At 64.5% G+C, this 15,784-nt stretch overlaps 2 protein-coding genes across 3 annotated transcripts in view; both read right to left on the bottom strand.

Annotated features, from left to right (window-relative positions):
• Nucleotides 1–1,293: 1,293 nt before the first annotated feature.
• RHOT2 (ras homolog family member T2) lies at nucleotides 1,294–14,661 on the bottom strand. 2 transcript variants are annotated; one of them, XM_082314187.1, is made up of 19 exons: nucleotides 14,543–14,661; nucleotides 14,032–14,090; nucleotides 12,829–12,910; nucleotides 12,660–12,703; nucleotides 11,321–11,374; nucleotides 10,841–10,893; nucleotides 10,201–10,309; nucleotides 9,642–9,743; nucleotides 9,054–9,152; nucleotides 8,498–8,606; nucleotides 8,138–8,258; nucleotides 7,195–7,279; nucleotides 5,964–6,109; nucleotides 5,776–5,876; nucleotides 5,573–5,703; nucleotides 5,038–5,118; nucleotides 4,710–4,832; nucleotides 4,402–4,604; nucleotides 1,294–3,072 (listed from the first exon to the last, which is right to left on the bottom strand). In XM_082314187.1, the coding sequence occupies exons 1-19, from the start codon at nucleotides 14,577–14,579 to the stop codon at nucleotides 2,955–2,957; spliced, it is 1,857 nt and encodes a 618-aa protein (XP_082170313.1). In that variant the 5' UTR covers nucleotides 14,580–14,661; the 3' UTR covers nucleotides 1,294–2,954. The 2 variants fall into 2 exon arrangements, with proteins under 2 accessions (XP_082170313.1, XP_082170314.1); XM_082314188.1 differs by having other exon boundaries at nucleotides 14,032–14,085; nucleotides 14,543–14,627.
• A 181-nt stretch (nucleotides 14,662–14,842) lies between these two features.
• Nucleotides 14,843–15,784, bottom strand: part of WDR90 (WD repeat domain 90) — a gene marked incomplete at its 5' end in the record, with an annotated part of 35,451 nt that continues 34,509 nt past the window's right edge. Inside the window, one exon of the mRNA XM_082313635.1 lies at nucleotides 14,843–15,207. Coding sequence (XP_082169761.1) covers nucleotides 15,050–15,207 — 158 coding nt within the window. The 3' untranslated portion in view covers nucleotides 14,843–15,049. The remainder of the gene's footprint in view (nucleotides 15,208–15,784) is intronic.

The following is a 15,784-nucleotide window of genomic DNA, read 5'->3' on the forward strand; positions in this document are numbered from 1 at the left end:
ATCCCCATATGGGTACCAGCATCCCGGTATGGGTATCCACATGCCAGAATGGGTACCCGCATCCCAGTATGCATACTCACATCCCAGTAAGGGTACCAGCATCCCAGTATGGGCACGCACATCCCCGTATGGGTACCCGCATCCCAACATGGGTACCAGCACACCTGCGGCACCCGGCGCAGGCGCCTGCGGCGCTCACCTCCCTCCTGCCCCCGGCACCCGCAGGCCAGCGCAGCTCCGGGCGCGTCCCCCGTGGGTGCTCCACGGGGCGCACGCTGCCTCCGGCGCGGGCGCCTGCCCCAGCACCGGGCCCCCTTGAGCTGGCACCACACCCGTGAGGTGCAGAGCGTCCCCCGGGCCCCCCAGCACCGTCCCCGCTGCCCCGGGCCGCGGCTCAGCCCCGCTGCGAGTGCTGGCACAGGGCAGGCAGCGACGCCGGGCAGCAGGGCGATGCCCAGGCTCCCTCCTCGGGGCCTGCGTGCAGCCATGGGCGAGCTCCCGCAGCCCTGCCACATCCATCCCTTGCTCCAGGCCTGCCCCGGCACGGCGCGCGTGGCTCCGGCACGGCACACGTGGCTCCGGCACACCGGCGCTATTAATACGCACCGTGGCACATGAGCCTGCCGCTCCCACCGGGCCCAGCCTGGTTTGGGACTCACCGGGGAGCACCGCGCGTCCCAGCCACCTTGGCATCGCCTCCTCCGCCCTGCGCGGTGGCACCGGCCGCGCTCCCTCCCCGTCCCCACCCGGGCACCCCGGCTGCCATGGCGGGAAGGGTCTCCTCTCCCACCCTGGCAGCCCCGAGGGACCCCCTCGTACGCGGTTCCTGGTGCCCAGCGCCCACGGCGGAGCCTGCAGGGACAGAAATAGCCGAGGGAAAAGCTGCCACGGGGAAATGGGAGCAGGCAGGGGAGGCGGCACAGCCCCGGGCGCAGCGGGGGGAAGGCGGCTGCAGGGAAGCGGGGAGCCCCCAGCCCCGCGGGGGGACGGGAACCCGGAGCCACGGCTCCCAGGGGCACGGGGCAGCCACGTCTCCCGCTCCCCTCTGCCCGCGAGATCCTGCCGGAGCCACGCGGGGACCTGCCACCTCCTTCCCCATCTCCCCGCTGCCTGGCACTTGTTGCGGAGGCGTCCCCATCCCCAAACTCCAAGGAGGCCTGGGCCAGCCCCGAGCCTCGTCCCCTCCTGCCCTAAATCCCTGTAACTGCCCCCACAGCGGCTGGGCAGCCCAGGCGGGGGAGGGGCGAGGGGTCCCGCTCCCCAGGAGAGGCAGGACACGGCGTGCAAGCGGAAGGTGTGTAAAAATTTATTTTCACGTAGAGAACAAACCTCCTAAAACGGTATGGCTTTGCCAGACCTGGACCGGTGCCGGGAGCGGGCTCAAACCACCAGACGCGGGCCTGGGTGGCAGAGCCGTGCCCGGTGGGCTCGGGCCCGGAGAGGGGATAAGGAAACGCCGGGGATGCGGCCCTGGCAGTGCCAGGAACCACGGGCCAGCAGTGAGCGCCCGACTGGCAGAGCGGCTCCGGCACAGGCAGGGACCCCCTCTCCAGCCCGCACCGGGGACCGGGCAGCGGCGGGATGGGTGCTCAACCCCCTCACCGGCTCCAGGCCACGATAAAAAAGTTTAAATAGACAAAACATACAGAAAAGCAGCTCCAGCTGTACCTCGGTGCTGCCCCACCAGCTGCCTGCGGATAAACCTACCCTGAGTGTGCTCGAAAAGCCTAAGAGCAAGCGTCGCTGAGCCGGGAGCCGACGCAGGCTCCCCCCGGCAGGACGGGAGCCCAGGGATGGCGTGAGCTGAGCCTGGAGGCCAGCGCAGGCTGGCCTCGCTCTTTGGGACTCGGGGACAGGGATTTGCCTGGATTTGCGCTGGGCTGAAGTCACAGGCGGCTGCCTGGCAGCTGAGGCCGGCTCGGGTGCGGGCAGAGGGAAAAAAAGCTTCCAGTCGTACCAGGAGATGCAACACCTCGCGCTCCGGGACAGCCAGGGCCCCGCGGAGGGGACAGCAGGACAAGGGCCGTATGCCAGCGTGTGGCATGGCGTGGCACCAGCTCGGTGACGGCACTCCCAGGAAAGGACTGCAGCCCTTCCCCGGCTTACCAGGGCTCCTGGGGCTCTGCGGATACTGGTGGCCGTGAATACTGGTGGCCAAGGCAAGGGTGGGGAGGGGACGGGCCACGCAGCCTGGCGGGGAGGAGGGCAGACGGGCCGAGAGCCTGGCACGCTGCAGGACTCGGAGTATTTTTGCGCAGAAACAAGAGAGAAGGGGCCTGGACGGGTCCCGGGTATCGCCCCCACCCCTTGCAGCCCAGGGCCGCAGCCACAGCGTCCCAGTAAAGACCAGGAGGGACCCCAAAACGCAGGGCCTTGGGGGGTGTCAGCGCCTGGCCCTCCACGGCTGCCTTTCCCAGCGCTGGCAGAGGGAAACAGGGGCTGGGGATGGAACCGTGCCCCGGGAGGCCGAAGCCACGAGCCCACGCCCCAGCTCTGCTGCTGCTGGAGGCCCCAGGGGCCCCGGGAGTGTTGCCCCCCAGAATTGAGGGCACCAGCACAGCCCTCTGGGGAAGGGATGTGCCCGGCCCAACAGATACTGAAACACTCATGTTTGAGCTTAAAAACAAACGTTAAAAAAAAGAAAAAAAATAACAGAATAAAAGATGGGGGTGATCCTCTAGCTGCTGGCGAGGCGGAGCCCCCAGGCAGAGCTGCCCGGTCCCTGCTGCCGCGGCTGGGCAGGAGCCGGGAGGCGGCAGAGGCCGGCAGGGTTAGGCTGGCCAGTGCCGGGGGATCTACGCTGGTGCTGGGAAGTCCGGTTTCACTGGTCCTGCGATCCAGGCTGGGGGGAAAGGAGGATTTCCCACCGGGGACCAGTTTGAGGCAGGAGCCTTCACCGTCATTGAGGAAGGGGGAGGCTGGTGTCACGGGGAGGACGGGGCAGAGAGCGACTCTCATTTGTTCTTGGCTAGCGCACGGTACAGCGTGAACCCTACCAGAGCAGTCACCGCGGCCCCCAGAGCCACCCGGAGCCAGAAGGACGCCGCTCCCAGCTCCACGGCGTTCAAGTGGCTGCAAAGAAAGAGAGAAGAGAGCGGTGAGCGAGGTGCACAGAGACGGCTGTACAAACGCCAAGCTCCCTGGCAGCCCCCAAGCAGGGAGGTCGGGGTGTCCCTGGGGAACGGACGGTGACCACGGCGCAGGATAGAGCCCAGCCGAAGGCAACGAGCAGCTCCCCGGCCCCACAAGCCCGAGCACCCACCGCCCGGCACCATCAGCAAGCCAAACGACGGCTCCCCACCCCGCCGGTGGGACGGATGCGGCTTTACCCTCCCATGGTCTGGAAATAGCACACCAACACCTAAATAATTAGTAGGAGCAAGGAGGTACGTATCTTCCTTTCTAGGTCAAGCTGCTTTTACAACTCCAAGTGCACCGAGACCCAGAAGCGGGTGCAGGCGGAGACGCTGGCACAGCCGGTGTCACCGACCTAAGGGCAGCGAGGGAAGGGGCCCAGTCCTGCCCGAGCGTACGCGTTCCCTTCCTAAACGCGTGCTGTCCTGCATCAGTGTGCTCCTCTCGAGGAGGAAAGGCATATCCATTATTCATTCTCCACTAAATCAGGGGAGAACAGCCAATCCCTGGCCCTCCATTACGCCGTTATTTATTTATACCACATACCCTAAGATATATTAAGAATATTTAAATTTTAATACTGCAGAGGGGAAAAAAAAAAAAGCGTCAGTTCTAAAAATAAAGTTGTTTATTGAAAAGAAGCTAGAGGGAAAACCACTCGCTAGTAATCCCATCCTGTCTTCCAACGCACCCACACGTTCTCCCCGGGAGGGCTCTGCCCCCGGCGCTGCGCCGACCCGCAGCTTTCAGCCCCTTCCGCCCCCCGCGCGGAGCGATGCCACACGCAGACGCGTTCTCCTTCCCAGATCTGCCCTCGCCACCCTGCCCTGCTGCCCAGCCCCTTCCAGGTGCGGTTCCTCCCCAAAGGGAGGCTGGGCGAGCAGAGGTCTCGCTTCGCTGACCTCTTTTTCAGTCTGATCCACCTCAGCAGGAGAAAATAGCTGCCCCCTTTGTGGGCCCTGGCAAACGAGGTTGGCTACTCCCCTTCGGCATTTTTTATCTTAGGCTTCAAAAATAAAAACTCCTGTGGCACGATCTATCTAAGAAATCTATCAGAGAGACACGCCAGGCAGAAGAGAGCCTCCACCCTCTCCGAGCCGGGGAAAAAGTGGCCCTTATGTTTCAATTACTTGTATGAGCAGATGACGCCAAGAGCTAGAGAGGAACCAAACCAAAAACAACGCGGCGGAGGCAGGGTTCGGACGCAGCCCCCCTCCCCAAGCTCTGCTCCCAGTCGAGAGTCCCCTCCGCGGGAAGGATACTCACGGGAAGGTGGCGGCGGTGGCCAGCTTGGTGTAGATGGTGGTGTCGGGCGGGCCCTGGCCGTGGCAGGAGAAGAGGAAGGGCGGCGGGAGGCAGTGCTTGTAGCAGAACTCGGCGGGGGAGAGCCCGGGCTGCTGACCCGCTTCTGGCAGGTCCGTCTTGGAGGCCACGAAGATGCAGGGGATCTGGCTGTCCATGTAGTGTTGCTGCAGAGACGGGGAGAAGTCCCAGCGAGGGGTAAGCGACCAACCCCCGGGAGATGCGGGGCTGCCACGCACAGGCGGAGGTCGCACAGGGCCCCTGCCAGGTACCTTATAAATACTGGCACAGTAGCTGAAGGATTTGGGGTCGCTCAGGTCATAGACGAAGCAGGCGACGTCGCAGGCTGCGTCCGACGGCTTCACGAACTTCGTGTCGGCGCTGACCTCATACAGCTGGGGTAGGAGAGGGAAGGACACGTGGCACAGCACCGTCTCGAGATCGGCTGTTTCTCACACCAGCACACGGACTGTGCCGGCGTGACCGCAGCCACAGCCCAGCCCAGGGGTGCCGGGACGGCACTGCGGCAAGATGGGGGGACGCAGCCCAGCCCCGCTGCGAGCCAGACGCAGCAGCGATTCCCTCCGCTCCCTGACTTACTATAAGGTACTTTTCCTGGCCGTTAACCTGCACCGTGTTGATCGTGTAGAGGGATGGCTCTCCTGGGTTCTCCCTCTGGGCCTGTCACCGATGAAAACACCGTCTCAGACAGCAGGGAGCAGCGCTTGCGAGAGGGAGAGCATTTCACGCTGCCCCGAGCCCCGTGGCGTAACAGCCACTCGAAGGCCAGCCGCAGCCTGCCACGAGACGTGGGGCCATTTGTAACAAGCGGGGAAGGTCAGTGTCACCTCGGGGAGATAGAGCTGCCTGGGAAAGGCACAGCCTCTCCGGCTCCTCGGGACACACAGAGGGAGTAGGCTCACTGCCTTAGGCAAAATTAAGGATGCCCGAGGCACAGCAACCGGCACCGCCGGCATGGAGAGGGGTGTGAAGCCCTTTGCCGGGACGCTGGGGCCCGGCCACGGGCAGGGAGGTGCCGTCCCGCAGCAGATTGCTCAACGGCCTCACGGCTCTGCCTCCTGCTCCGCTGGGACGCCCTGCCGCAGCGCGGCCGGAGAGGGGAGCAGCCACTCACCGCGAGGCTCCTGCCGAGGAAGGCCTGCAGGAAGGCGGACTTGCCTGCGCCCCTGGCTCCCAGCACCTTGCAGAGGAAGACGTTTCTCTGGGTCTGGCCTTTCTCCAGGTCGATCCTCTTCTCCCGGGTCACTGGCAGGGGAGAGGCTGGGTGAGCGAGAGGAGGGACCCGAGCCGAGACAGGAGGGGAGGGCATGGCCGTACCCGTGAGGGCTTGTGTCTGGGAGTCCTGCTCCGAGAGGATGGGGTAGCCCAGGTAGCCCAGGCACTCCAGGCAGTGCCGCACATCCAGGTAAGCCACGAGCCTGGAGACACAGAGCGCACCGGGAAGCCGACAAGGTCAGCAAGGGCTAAGCGATGCGAGTAAAGGCGGGGAGAGGGACTGAGCTTACGTCCACTGGCAGAGGAATCCATGCAGGGAAAGCAGGCCTTTATCAGTGGTGCATACCGTGTTGTAGAGCTCGGGGCCCCAGGGCACGCAGGGGAAGACGCTGAAGAAGTTCTGCAGCTCTGTAGGGGACAGGGCTCCGTCCTGGTCCTGCCGAAACAAAGGGGAGTCAGCCGCTGAGGCGGGACGCAGCCCACGCACACACCGGCACCTCTCTGCAGCCACACCGAGCGCGGTCGGGGTCCAGAGAGGGTCCCTGGCACACAGGCCACCCTGCTCGCTGCTGCAGAATGACACAGGGATGCTTTCAATGGCAGAAATCAATTGCAAGCGAGGCCAGAGCCACGTGAGCGTGCAGAGAGCCTGTGCCCCAGGGACTCCCATCGCTGCACAAGAGACAGGGCGATTCCGCTCTGTGATTGCAGCTGGAACCAGTGCCAGCCCTGCTACTGGGCAGGACCTGTCCACACTCACCCCACAGCCCGGAGCCTCCCTGGGGCCAGCCACCCCGCAGCAGCTTGCATCGGCTCAGCCCGGCCTTCCACGCTGCAGGGCAACTAACCCAAGGTCTGCATGGGGCCACCGGGCCACTGGCCACCGGCTAACCACACGCCGAGGCAACACCTTCAGGCTGCTGTGCCACAGGGCCACGCCACAGAGCATCTGCCGGCATCTGGGCACACAGGGACGCGCATCGACTCCGTGCTGCAATTCCCCGTGGCCACAGAGCTGCGGTACCCCCGGTGCACATCAACGTCTGAATAACTAGTCCGAGCGGATGCCTGCGGATCCAACACATCCCCTCCTCCCGCTCTCCAGAGTATGGCACAAATCGGTTGCTTTCTCTCCCTCCACAGGGCTGGCAGCCGTGTGGATGCTTGTGCTTGGTCGGTGGCCGTAGGCCAGCAGCTGTGCCCGCTTTCCATGCCACCCTGAGCGCTGCAGCCAGGCACGACGAGGGGCTACACCAGTTTGATGCTAACTCAGACCCATCCCCTGAAGGCCCAAACTTTACCGGCTGCCCTTTGGTCAAGGGTAGTGACCACAACCCCAGGCCCTTGGTGTGCTGGGGCCGTCAGACCGCCTCCAGCTTGCTGTGACCGCCCCCTGCTCCCAAAGCCTCGGCAAGAAGCTGCGAAGGGAGCGATGCGGCAGAGGAAAGCCCTTGGCTGGCTCTGCGTCTGCTCCCAAACGCGCAGGCCTAGCAGAGAGCATCCCCACCGCGCGCTGCCCACCTTGTCGTGCTTCTCAAACAGCCGCTGCAGGAACTGGTAGCCCAAGTGGTTGAGCTCTGTGGAGCAGCCGGGGGGAAGGCGGAACCTGTCGGAAGAGACCCAAGTGAGGCTCCTCAAGCCCTGAACGAAGGGCAGCACATGAGCGGGTCTTCAGCCAAGCCCGATCTCACCCAGAGCACAGCTCCCCACTCCCTTCCCCCACTCAAGGTCGGCGGTTGTCTCCGGGTCTGGCTATTCCTTGACACAGCCCCCTCGTTTGGGGGAGGAACCCTCGAGGGTGCGCAGTGGCCTCTCCTCGGCACATCCATGCTGCCCAAGCAGCCGGGGAGACGATGCGGCCCTCACTCTGCCTCGTGCCCGGGGCTTCGGTAGGGCACAGCACTACCCCTGGGGTGCTTTCCACCAGGCACGGGCCCTGTCGCCTCCCCACGCAGCCTGCCGTCTGGGGAGAGGATGAGGCAGCTCACAAGCCAAACCCTTTCATTACTGCCAGATCACCACCTCCAGGGCGGCAGGGAGCAGAGACAGCAGCTGCAGAATCAGCCGGGAGGGCTATGCTGACAGCCCGCTGCTCCCGACAGAGCCGTTCTGCCTCAGCTCAGGCAGAGACAGAACAGCCTTCAAAAACCCTTTGCTAATGTCAAGTCAGGGACAGGCCTTCATTCCCCACCGCCTTGCTCGCCTCCATCAGAGCCGGCAGCGCACTCGGCAGCTCAAGGACCATCGTATTCATCGCCAAGCCCGTGCGGCAGCTCCTGCCCGCAGGGGAAGGTGAGGAGCATCAACCTGACCACGAGCTAAGGGTGCGGATTCAGCCCCAGCCGAGGAACGGGGTAGAGCCCAGGGTGCAGAATGGAGCCAGCAAAGGTGCTGGGGAGCCCGAGTTTCACACCATGGGGATGTCACACCCTGCCCGCCCCCCACTCCACGGCACGATACGCACTGTGGGTAGAGATAGTCGTCTGTCAGCTCCAGCTCGTCGTCGTACCCGAAGCGGCGAAGGATGGTCCAGGTGGTCTCGTGCCGGCCCCTCTGGATGAAGAGCGTGTTGAGGAAGAGGAAGCCTAAGGGAGAGATCAGGCGGCTCAGTGGGGTCAACTGAGCGCTCAGCCTCAGGGATCCACTCCTCGGGACCACGCTTTCCCTGGGAAAACAGGCTGCTTGGACAGAGCGCTCTAGTAGCCACAGCAGGCTCAGGCTTGCTTTGACAAGAGGGACTAATTAGGCTTGGAATAAGAGCCAGGAGGCTCAGCTCGAGGACAGGGCCCCTTGCAATGTGCTGAAGGGGCCCTTGTGCTGTTACCGTTCAACGTTAGGCCGTTGTCCTGCACCCCGTCTGTGGTGTTCTTCCACACAACCATCTTCACGTCCTCCAGGGCCTGGGGAGCCAGTGGGTTTCCAAAACAGGACTTCTACCTCCCAAGAGAAAGAAGGGCATCATCAGGAAAGCACGCGGACAGCGCAACCCTCTGTCTCGCCAGCAGCCCTCTCCCTTGGCAAGGAGATGGTGTTTTCAGGAGAGAAAATCCACCCAGCTCAGGGATCGCTGCCTCAGACCTTGACCAAACCCCTGTTCTTCAGCATCCCAGTAACGTATGACATCTCCAGAGCCTCCTGCTCTTCCCACTGCAGAGCAAACTTGGCCCAAGCTTAGGGAAGATGGAAGAGCTGTGGATCCCCCTGTGCTCCGAGACGCACCCTACGGTGCTGTAGCTGCGCAACAGCAGAAGTGCTGAATGCAAACAGGATGGCTGTGCCAGGGGACGGGCAGCCTTTCTGCCTGGTATTGGATGGAAAGGGGACCCCAGGGGCGTTCCACGAGGGACTGGGGAATACCTCAGCTCTGCAGCCAGCCCTACCTGGAAGTAGTTGAGTTCATCATCGCTAAGGATCTGGTTGTTATCCTGGTCCGAGAGGTTGAAAATCCGGGTCAGTGCTCGTGCGCACGCAGGTTTCAGCTGCAAGGGACCAACCACGGTGACAAAAACATGGCACCACCTTCAGCCTGGCCCTTCCTCCTGCCTCCCGAAACCACATGCGCAGAGGGGTTCCCCTCCTGCACTGGCTGGGAACACGGCCCAGCTACGCCCGGACCACAGCCACCTTGGAGGCGGGAGTCACAAGCAGGACAATCCACGGGGAAGTTTTCTCCTGGACCCTTCCCACCACGGCTGCCACGCGGACTGGAGCACGAGGGCTTCTACCCCAACGTGCCCCCAGTCCTTGCAGATCTCTCTGGCCTGGATATACTCAGCTGGCTGCACTGAGCACGGGAGATGAGTATTTTCCCCTCCGCCGGCTCCCCCCCAGGGTACCGCTTTCCCCTTGTTCTGGCTGCCTCGGCCCAAACTTTCCACCCTCCTACTCAGGGACAAAAGCACAGTACCAGACCAGAGCCCCGTGATGGGAAGGAGATTCCTCCAGCGGCTGCGAGCAGCGCTGCCTACCTGCTTCTCCTCTGGGTCATAGAGGGGGGCGGTGGGGTGCAGCACAGCTTTCTGGGCATAGTAGAAAAGCTCAGAGATGTTCTTGAGGTTCTTGGCAGAGCACTGGGGATTCAAAGGAAGAGACAGCCCTGTGAGCAGGGACAGGCTGGTGACAAGGGGCAGGAGGAGGATGATACGAGCTCCCTGAGCCAGACAAGTTGTGCATCAAAGCATAGGGCAACGGCTGTCCACCATTAGGAAAAAACAAAAGGGAAACCTCCTGCTCGTGCTCTCGCTTTGCTGCGCCCACTCCGCAGCCCCAGAGGCAACAGGGGCCACACGTAGCTCCAACAGCGGTTAGGCTAGAGAGCCGGAGTGGGCCGAGACCGAAACCCACTCCCTGCGAGGAAGGAAAGGACAGAAAGCCCAAAGCACAGCCCCTCAAAACCCAGAGAGGGGTGCTTCTGCAGAGCAACGTTAGCAGGGCAGATCTCCACAAGCACAAAGGCTCCCTGGCTCACGCCAGACAAGCGCTCCTACCCCTCAGGGTGGCTTTGCAGAAACCCTCCGGTTCCCTCACCTCCACGCAGGTCTCGATCTCCGAGAACTGGTTCATGATGGGCAGGATGACATCCATGGAGCTCCCCACCTGCAGGTCAGACTTGTTTCCCACTAAAATAATGGGGATCCTGGGGAAGAAAGATGGGAATGTCAGAGAGCACGAGCGAGGCCAACCCTCTCTGGGTCTCGGCCGTGCTCCCAGGCAGCAAGCTGAGGAGCCTCCCCACCCTCCTCCGCAAGGTCCACAGCAGCTTTCCTGCCTCCCACGGCTGGGAGCATCCATCTGGAGAAACAGACTGCCTGATCCCGCTTATGCTTTCACCCAGCAACAATATGTTCAGGAGCCTTTAATCCAGCACAGCAGCCTTCTGCCCAAGCGATCCACACGCAGATTGCGGCTTCTGTGCTCCCATACTCCCCTGGCAGCCTCCTCTCCCTGCCTGGCTGAGAAGAGCTCAAGGGGGGAAAGGAGCCCTCTCCCGTGGCCCTCTGCCTCAGCTAGATCGGCGAGGGAGAAAAGGCCCCCACGTCCTTCTGCCACAAGCAGTCTGGCCACTGGTTTGATCTGAGCAACCTCTGGACGATGCAAAGGTGGTGGGGAGCCCGCAGCCTCTAGAATCCCCCAATTCTGCACCCGCGGACCACGCCACGCACGGTACCTGGAGCCCTTTTCCACTCCTCCGTTCACCATGGGGATCCACTTTGTGCGGATCTGAAAGGCGAGCACAGGGAAAGGCCCGTCAGCGCAGCCTGGGGAGGGAGAGGCAGCTCGCAGCACAGCTCCCAGCACAGGCGCCGCGGCACTCAGCAGGGCCCTGCAGCCATCTGCTCCCCGGCATTCCCCCGCACCAGCAGGCAGAGCAGACCCAGGGATGCTGGATGCCAGCAGAAGGATGATGCAACAAGCCTGTTGCCCCCAGCATAGGAGGACAACAATCAACGTGGGAGCAAGCTTGGGCTGTGCTCAGCCTCCCTCCACTTGCAGGGGTCTCAAACCCCAAATCCCCACAGGGCTGGGGGGCATCAGCACCCACCCACGCCAAAAAGCCGGGGCAGCCGGGAAGGACCCAGCGCTGGGAACCCCTTCCCCTCTGGTGCTGCTGCCGGAGCAGGGCCGCTCAGGGCTCCGGCACCGTTACCTTCTCGATGGTGGCCTCCTTGGTGACATCGTACACCACGCAGACCACGTTGGCCTGCAAGAGAGAAGCGGCAGAGGGTGGTGAGCAAGGGTCCCTGCGGTGCACCCACCGCAGCGGGGAGGCAGCCCCAGGCACAGCCGTGCCGTAGCCGCAGGCCGGCCCCGCGGCCAGGCAGCTCCAGCCCCACGCGCCGCTGTCACCGAAACGCGGCAGCGGCGGTTGAGCGCGCGTGAGCGTGCACGCGTACGCACGTACGCGCAGCCCTCCGGCAGCAAGGACTTGCCCGCTGTCAACGCGAGCTCTACAACGGGCTGCTGGAGGCAAAGGCCGGCTCCTCTGCTTTGGGAGCTGGCGCGAGCACATCTGCCTCCAGGCCTGACACCCCGCTTCCCCGCTCCCCCACCTCGCTGTCCCCCCGCGATGGCTCTGCCCGTGCCCCGTGCTGGGCCCTCCTCCCCCCCACAACCCCGCGCAGACAGCGCTGACGCCAACGCTTTATTTGAAGCAGACAGGAGGGATCACTGGCCCTTTCAGGAGAGAGTTTAGCGCTAATCCTGAGGACACACAAGGGTTTAGGCAGGATTTCCTGGAGCCATTTTAAGCCTCTGTCTACTCTTGCTGTCTGGGTGGAGGGGAGCAGAACCCCCGTGCCCACTAGCCCACCTCCTCGGTCGTTAGCCACCAAGGCGAAGAGATTAAATAGCTTTGCTCGTGTGAGGTGCACAGTTTTATTATCTGTAATCAAGAGGTCTTCCTCTGTGCAGAGCTGAGGTTAATCCCAGGGCAGAGAAGAGCAGCTGGGCCCGCCCCAGCCAGCCGGCTGGATTATTCCTCCGTGGCTGCTCCGAGGGACGTGGGAGCCCTCGTCCCTCCCTGCCCAGCGCTTGCTGGGGCTCCAGCTCCCAAACCAACTCCTCTGCGCCACTGCTTCCTCAGGCAGCCACGGGGACCTAAGGGAGGGAGCAGGGGGGGCGCGCCCAAGCTCAGCAACTGCTTTTCCCCGTCTTCTGAGCCCGTCGGGAACATCCCGAGGCTGAGAGCACATCGTCCGCTCAGCGGCCTCCTCCGCCTCCCGGTGGGCAGCGAGCTGCCCCCCACCGCTCTCCTTCTGGAGGCTCCCCGGAGGGCTAGGACAAGCCACACACAACAGCTTACAAGACAGAGAAGGATTAAACAAACCTCTAAACAAACCGATAGCATTAATCCACAGATAACCAACTGCCTGCGCGTCTCCGGGTGGCCAACGGGGAAAGCGAGCAGCCACGTGTCACTTGCCAGCTGCAGGGCTACGGGTGCTGCAGGCTCCTGCCCCCCAACACCCCCGCCCGGCCCCGCTCACCTTAGCGATCTCCTCCTGCAGCTCATCCTCCGTCTGCTCCGATTCTGGATGGGGAAAGAGAGCCATCACCAGCCGCCCCCGGCGGCAGGGACCCCTTCCCACTCCCCTCAGCCGGGCAGAGAAGGGGAGAAGCGAGGCCGGCAGGGAGCGAGGAGGGCCGGGGCCCTACCTGAGTAATCCACGATGTGCGTGGGGACCTTCTCGGGCGTGACGTCAGCCGGGATCGTGATCTCCTCCGCGCGGGGAGGCACCTGCAAAGCCAGCAGACTCCGTTCCAGCCAGCCGTGCCGAACCCAACTGAGAGGACGGGGGACAAGGGACTTCAGATCCCCGCACGGCCGCTGCCCAGCGCCCTCCCTGCCAGGGTGTGATGAGCTCCAGGCCACGGATCGCTCTCGGCCCACCGGGCTGCAGCTGCGGCTTGGCTCGCTACAGTTCAGCCCTCGCACAGCCAGTGTCCCCGAGGTGAAACCTCCGCCCACCTCCTGGCCCCGAGCCCTCCCTCGAGACGCAGCTCCCGAAGGCGCCGGAATCCCGCCAGGGAAGCCGCCGTTCACACAAGTCAGGGCTGCCGCCCCCGCGACAGCTCCGGAGATAAGCCCTCAGCGCTCCCCCAGCTCTGCGGCCTGACCTCTCGGCAGCTGGGAGAAGCGCTAAGCTGATTGTCCGGGCTTTGCTGCGAGAGCACGGGAAGGCACGCAGAGCTGGTCCTCCCCCGAGCCCCTGGAGCTGATGCTTCCCAGCGCAAATCTGCTCGCGGGCAGTGGGAGAAGCTGCCTGATGGCCAGACCGATCCTGTTTCCCCATCCAAACCGCGATGGGATGGTGAGCCGCCGAGCCGGAGGCTCCAAGGGGCACAGGCAGGCGGGCTGGATGCTGCTCCTCGCAGATGGCGCAGCTCAAAGCGCCAAGCCCTTCTCCAGACAGGCAGGGCAGCGCAGGGCAGGGAACGTGGCTCAGCCCCTTCCAAGGGCTCTGCACCGGTGCCGCCACAGCAAGGACGGAGCTGGGGAGCAAACGGCCCTGCCACAGAGGGCAAGGCTGGGCCCTGCAGCCTGCTGTGCTGGGGACACAGAGACCCCCAGCAGCGGCGATCGGAGCCCTGGGAGGTACCTACACCCCTCCCCGGGGCAGACGGGGTCCCAAATTAGGGATTAGAGCAGAAACTGGAGAAAACACCACTTCAGCTGGAGCTCCGGGTGGTCCTCACCGGCTTAAGCTCACCTGAAACAGCCCTGTGGCTGTCACCCGTCCCCAGAGAGCTCACCGACACCCCTGCCTCGGGCCGGTGCCACCCAGGACCAAGCCACCCCACCGCTGCCTGGCAGGGCACCCAGTGAGGGAGCCCAGGGTGTCCCCCCGCCACGCTCACCTCTTCAGGGAACTCCTCGCCCACCAGAGCCATGATCAGAGATGTCTTCCCCACCTGGGCTAGGAAAAAAAGGGAAAATATTGGCACCGGCCCCATCAATCGCACCCGCGGGGCCCGGGGCGGCTCGGCCCACGGGGGAAGGGGACATGGGGGGCCTTGCCCAGCCGGAGACCTCGGGGCGGCGGCCGGTAACGGGGCGCAGCGCTTCAGAGCCCGCCCCGCCCGGGGCTGCTGGAGGGAGCCCACGGGGAGCGCCCCGCCCGCAGGAACCGCCACAAACCGGGGCCCGCGGGGCTGGCGACGGCGGCCGGAGGGCGCTGCCAGCGGGGCCGTCACGGCTGGGGACGCGGCTGCCGCCCCGCCAGCCCCCCCCCGCCACCGGGGGCCGGGGCCACGGGCAGGCCCGGCCGCTCCCGCCCCCCGCAGGTGAGGCCCTCCCGCTGCCGGGCGGCACCCCACGGGCCCCAGGCCGCCCCGGGGGCCCACCGGCATCCCCCGCCGCCCGCCTTACCCTCCCCTAGCAGGAGGATCCGCACGTCGCGCTTCATGGCGGCACCGCCGCCGCTCCCGGGGCCGCCGCCGCCGCCGCGTTCCCCCCCCCCACTTCCGGTTACACCAGCGAGCGGCGGCGCAGAGCGGCGCGGGCAGAGCGGCGCCCCCTGGCGGGCAGGAGGCGGCGCACAGCACCACAAGACCTCCTGGCTTCGGCTTTCGATGTTTTTATTAACAAAAACAAAACAAAACAAAAAAAAAAAAAAAAAAAAAAAAAAAAAAAAACACCAAAACAAACGGCAAATGGGGCCGTAAAAGACATCCCGCAACCGGCCGGGTCCGGCCCGCGGGCCCGCCGCCGCGTCCGTCCCCAGCAACCCGCGGGTGGAGGGGAGGTTGGGGCTGGGGCCTGGTTGGGGCCTAAGCCGGGGCCTTGCCCAGAAGCCAGGGCCGGGCAAGGGGAGTCGGGGCCGGGCAAGGGCCCTCCCCTGCTGGAGAAGCGCCGCTGGTCCAGGGGTCTCCCGGCTCAGCCGCCCGTGAGCTCCCAGACGAGGACGGCGCTGTGGGAGGCCGTGAGGAGGCGGCGGCCGGAGGGGGCGAAGCGGCAGAGGTGGACGGCGTCGTCGTGGCCGGCGTAGTCCTGCGCATCGCTGGCGGGGCAGCGCAGCAGCCGCAGGAGCCGTTCTGCGGGGAAAGGAGGGGGCTCAGTGCCAGGGGAAGGAGGCCCTGCAGCCACGGGGCTTGTCCTTGCCACCCCCCGGGACCTCGCCCCGCTGCAGAGCTGCGAGTCGATAAGCTGAGTGACAAGGGACAGCTTCATGCCGAAACAAGCGGGCAATTAGCAGCTGGTAATGGGGAGAGAGCGTGACACGGCAGCTCCGCGCTGCATGTCAGGCTGTCACGCTGCAGTAATGGATGTGGCAGCACGCGTTAGTGCAACTCTGCTGTCTCACACCCTCCCGAAGCGCCCGGCCCCGGGCTCAACGGGGGCCCCGCAGCTCTGGGGCGGGTGTTGAGCTCACCCCGCTCTCAGGAACCACTGTCAGAGCGAGATGGATACAAGCACTGCCTCCCCAGGCAGACACAAACAGCACGGTGCCCTTGACAGGAGAAGGGCGCTGGGGGAAGGTCCCTTCTGCCCCCAGGCTGTAGCTCACACAGCCACAGAGCTGTTCGCTCCTCAGCAGGGATGAAGACAGCCCGTAACCCCAAGGAGTCATTTGAGCGACAAATCCTGCTCGTCGACAAACAGGACTGAGCT

Source organism: Platalea leucorodia (genome assembly GCF_965183815.1).
Source record: "Platalea leucorodia genome assembly, chromosome: 5".
In the NCBI taxonomy this organism is placed as follows: domain Eukaryota; kingdom Metazoa; phylum Chordata; class Aves; order Pelecaniformes; family Threskiornithidae; genus Platalea; species Platalea leucorodia.